Below are 5,473 nucleotides of genomic sequence, written 5' to 3'. Positions count from 1 at the left end.
AAAATTTAACTTCAAGATCAAAGGAAATTTTTTCATACATGCATATAAATTTTCATTTTACATAAATTGCTCTATTCTATGTGTTATAATATGCATTGAATATAAATAATATAATCTAGTACAATTCTAGTACTATTACATGTACTGTACATAATATTAAGTCTTTTATATGAATAAATAAAATAAAGTCTTTAGTCTTGATATACCTACCAAACCTGTAGTTTAAAATCATAACATGGTGTCAGAAGTTAAAAAGTAAAACTTAAAAAAAAATAAAAATAAAAATAAAAAGGCCAAAATAATAAAAGTAATGTCTAAATCGGAAGATTTGAAAAATTTAGAAAAACAAAGTAATAATTTACAAATAAATAAAAATTCAAGAAAAATGAGTGAATTTAAACTAAATAATATTACTCATATGGATTTTACATCCACAAATTTGTCAGACACGTGGAAATGTTGGATTCTACAATTTCAAATATACTTGACTGCTTCAGATTTAAATGGGGAATCTGATACTAGAAAAGTAGCAATGTTTTTACACTCACTAGGACCAGATGCCATTCCAGTATTTAATTCATTTGGTTTAAATTTGGAAACAACAAAATATGACGAAATAGTCAAAAAATTTGATGAATATTGTTCACCGAAGAAAAATATTGCTATGGAAAGACATAAATTTTTCACGCGGACGCAGCAACCGGGTGAAACTGTAACTGAATTCATTACAAATTTAAAAAATTTAAGTAAATCTTGTGAGCTAGGAAGTTTACAAAATGATATAGTAAAGGATATATTCATTTGTGGGCTTAATATTGAACATCAGAAAATACGCGATAAATTATTGCAGGATGGTAATATTACTTGTGATAAAGCATTGGAAATTGCAGTTTTAATGGAACATACAAAAAGCCAGGTCAAGCAGTTGGAAAATAGTTCAATTTTAAATATATCAAAACTTACAAAAAAGCCATATATGTCTACAGCACAACCACAATACTACAAAACTACAAATTCGAACAATTATTATAAAAAAGGTAATTTCAACGGTTCTTCAAAGTCACATGAAAGTCAGCAACGATATGGTGAAAATGCAGAAACAAGAAAAAATTGTCAAAGATGTGGTCAAAAACATATTCATAAGTGTCCAGCAGAGGGAGTGAAATGCAGGAAATGTGGTAAACTAAATCATTTTGCTAAGATGTGTAAAAGTAAGTTACAAGTAAAAATTTTATCCAAAGAAGAAAATTCACAATTATTTTTAGGTTCATTATACTTAAATTTTGTTTCAAATAAATTAAATAATTTATGGACAGAAAAAATATTTATTAATAACAAATTTGTTGAATGTTTATTGGACACAGGTGCTCAAGCTAATATTTTACCTTTGAATATTATCGAAATTTTGAAATTAAATAAAAAACTAATTGAAAAAACTAATCAAAAAATTATTTCTTTTACGGGTGAAAATATTAAAATATTAGGAAAATGTAAATTAAATTGCAAAATAGCTGAAAATAAACATTCAATTGAATTTTATATAGTAGAAAAACAAAATTGCTTACCAATTATTGGTTTAAAAACATGTATTGAACTAAATTTAATTAAAAAAGTATACACAATTAATGAGAAAATGCATAGTAAAAAGCATATTATTTTAAATAGATTTGATGATGTTTTCTCAGGTTTAGGTAGGTTGCCAGAAAAAGTTCATTTAAAAATAAATCCAAACGTAAAACCAAAAATAGATTCACCACGAAAAGTTCCTTTCAAACTTCTGGACAGATATCAAGCTGAATTAGAAAGAATGGAAAATCTTAAAGTTATAACAAAAGTTTCTGAACCAACAGAATGGGTAAATTCAGTAGTTCTAGTAGAAAAACCCAATAAAACTCTAAGAGTTTGTTTAGATCCTAGAAATCTAAATGAAGCAATAATGCGTCCACATTTTAAAATACCAAACTTCGATTATATAAGGTCAAAATTAGCAGGTTCAAAATACTTCAGTTTATTAGATGCAAATTCTGGTTTTTGGATGTTAGAATTAGATAAAGAAAGTTCCTTTTTATGTACTTTTAATACTCCATTTGGAAGGTATAGATTTTTAGGGGTGCCATATGGAAAAAAGCCGCATCTGAAATCTTTCATGGATATATGATTCGCTTATTTAGTGATATTCCGAATTTATTAATTTATATTGACGATTTTCTAGTTTATGGTTCAAACAAAGAAGAACACGATAAAACTCTTAATAAATTATTAGAACGGGCAAAATTTTTAGGATTAAAATTTAATAAAGAAAAATGTAAAATTTGTACTACTAGTATTAAATATTTAGGTCATATCTTTTCATCGCATGTTATTTCATCAGATCCAACCAAAATTGATGCGATAAAAAATATGTCGACTCCTAAATGTGTGAAGGATCTCCAAAGATTTTTAGGCATGGTAAATTACCTTGGTCCCTATATAAAAAATTTGTCAATTGAGACTTCTAATTTAAGATCGTTATTGAAAAAAGAAACTGTTTGGAACTGGAATAGTTCACATGAAAGTGAATTTAATAAAATTAAAAGTTTATTATGTAATTCTCCAATTCTGGTTCATTTTGATCCAAAAAAGGCTCTTACACTTTCAGTAGACTCGTCAAAAGACGGAATGGGTGCAGTTTTAATGCATGATAAAAATGCAATTGCTTATGCTTCAACAACTTTGAATGACGCACAAAAGAATTATTCCCAAATAGAAAAAGAATTGTTGGCAATCTATTATGGTTGTACCAAATTTCATAGATATATATATGGTTATAAAACAACTGTCGAGACAGATCACAAACCATTAATTTCTATCTTTAAAAAACCCCTATCAAAAGCACCACCACGTCTTCAAAGAATTTTATTAAATTTACAAATTTATGATTTGAAAGTGATTTACGTGCCAGGTAAAAATATGTATGTTGCAGATACTTTATCACGTGCATGTAAAAAAGAAGATAGCCAATTCGAAAATTTTAAGAATGATATTGAAATTCACGTGAATGCGATTTTTAAAAATTTGTCAGTATCTCACAAAAAATTAAATGAAATAAGGCAGGCAACCCTAGAAGATGTTTCTCTACAAATTGTAAAAGATTATTGTTTAAATGGTTGGCCTGAAAGAAGTAGTTTAGCTCATGTAGAAGCTCAACCATATTTTCATTTTAGGGGTGAAATTTCAATAAATAATAATTTATTGTTTAAAAATAACAGCTTGATAATTCCCAAAAAATTAAAAAAAAGTATTTTAGATATAATTCATGAAGGTCATTTTGGTATAGAAAGGTGTTTAAATCAGGCTAGAAATATTGTTTTTTGGCCTAATATGAAAAACGATATAAAAAATGTAGTTTTTTCTTGTAAATATTGTCAGAAATATCGTCAATCAAATGCAAAAGAACCTTTAACAACACATCCAAATTCTGATTTACCATGGGAAAAAATAGGTATAGATTTATTCTCTTTCAATAATGATACTTACTTAATAGTGGTAGATTATTGTTCAAAATTTATAGAAATAGCTAATTTACATAAAAATTATACTGCAAAAAATGTCATTCTACACTTAAAGTCTATTTTTGCTAGGCATGGAATCCCAAAAATATTAATTTCAGACAATGGACCTCCATTTAATTCAGTTGAATTTAAAAATTTTTTAAATAATTGGGAAGTAGAATGTATAACGTCTAGTCCTCATTACCCTAGGTCAAATGGTTTTGTTGAAAGAAGTATCAAAACAATTAAAAATATTTTAATTAAATGTTCAGAAAGTGGTACAGATCCATATTTAGGACTCCTTCAATACCGAAATACAAAAAAGGGTCAATTTGAGTCTCCTGCACAACTCTTAATGTCACGAACTTTACGTTCATTATTACCAATAAAAAATTCATACTTAAAACCAAAAGTTGTCAATCGTAGGCTTCATAAACAAAAAACTGAAAAATATCAGGAAAATATGAAACAATATTACGATAGGAATACTAAAAAATTAAAACCCATTAATATAAATGATCAAGTTCTATATAAAAAAGATCCTAGATCTACATGGAGCACAGGACATGTTGTAGACACTCCTAAAGAACCTAATTCTTTCATAATACAGGATTCAGAAAATGAATCACAATATAGACGAAACCGTCAACACATTTTATTTAATGATTCATTAAATTCTCAGTCTATTAAAAATGAAAATGATTCGATTGATACTGCCGAGAATTTTGAGGAAATTTCTAATAATGTTTTAACACCTGGCAACCCTACTAAAGAACAAATATCATCTAATAATGAAAATAAAATATATTATAAAACTAGATATGGTAGAAAAGTAAAGCAAACAAATAAATTTGTATCAAATTGAATTTACCTGAAAATATAGCTATTAATATTATACACTTTGCTTAAACATAAATTAAATACATACATAAAATGTACATGAACTTTATTTTCATATTTGATATGAATTTTGATAATTAAAAATGTCACATGGATTATATACATATTGTAAAATCATAACAGGTATATATGGAAGTATATTATGCTGGAATTGTTTATTAAATTATATACAATAAAATAATTTTAATCACTTTATATAGAGTTCAACAAAAATTATGATTATTAGAAATTTAAAAAAAAAAAAAAAAATTAAGAAAGGGAGATGTTATAATATGCATTGAATATAAATAATATAATCTAGTACAATTCTAGTACTATTACATGTACTGTACATAATATTAAGTCTTTTATATGAATAAATAAAATAAAGTCTTTAGTCTTGATATACCTACCAAACCTGTAGTTTAAAATCATAACACTATGTAGCAACAACGCAATTTAAAATTCCCATCCCTAATAATAATTTCAATAATACAACTTAAAATAATGGTCAGATTTTATACCTCTTTTTCCATAAGAATTACTTTTTTTTCGCAAACAAAATAATTTTGTGTGCATGCATATAACCTATGTGCATGTATACACAATATTATTCGTTAACATGCATATTCATAGCAAAAAAAAAGTACAGTCGTACATCGCATGATTTGCATGTTTACGCATAAGTATACTTGTACCTTATTGATATTTGTAATTTTTTTTGTTCTTTTTCGTTCTATTCTCTTCTCATACGCATAATTCAAATCGTTGTTGTAGTTTTTTTCATTTCAGTTTTAAATATTCGAATTCTTTTCTAACCCTTATATGTCATATACTATCCTAATGCGAATTATAGGTGTGTGTAGGATCATGTTGATGTTACATAGAAATAATTTGTATTAAATATTATATGGAATTCTGTGTAGGGTTAAATGTCGCATCATATAAATTTTTTTTTCTTGTTATGATCTGATTATTTTTGTTGTTCGTTTTTCTATTAGAACTTTGAAATCGAAATTTCTAGAGCATATATCGTACGATTTTACCGCTAGGAATTTTGAATT

General features: G+C 26.2%; 1 protein-coding gene across 1 annotated transcript; it reads left to right on the top strand.

Moving 5' to 3' along the window:
- Positions 1-221: 221 nt before the first annotated feature.
- On the top strand, positions 222-4,395 carry LOC129616589 (uncharacterized). Its single transcript, XM_055532218.1, has 6 exons — positions 222-2,094; positions 2,325-3,033; positions 3,094-3,205; positions 3,287-3,481; positions 3,650-3,952; positions 4,055-4,395. Exons 1-6 carry the CDS (start codon positions 311-313, stop codon positions 4,393-4,395), a joined length of 3,444 nt encoding a protein of 1,147 aa, XP_055388193.1. The 5' UTR covers positions 222-310.
- Positions 4,396-5,473: the final 1,078 nt, after the last annotated feature.

This window comes from Condylostylus longicornis, unplaced genomic scaffold (genome assembly GCF_029603195.1).
Source record: "Condylostylus longicornis isolate FDR11 unplaced genomic scaffold, ASM2960319v2 ptg000242l, whole genome shotgun sequence".
Taxonomy (NCBI): Eukaryota; Metazoa; Arthropoda; class Insecta; order Diptera; family Dolichopodidae; genus Condylostylus; species Condylostylus longicornis.
Note: the sequence above shows the minus strand (reverse complement) of the source record. Positions and strands in the feature narration are given on the sequence as shown.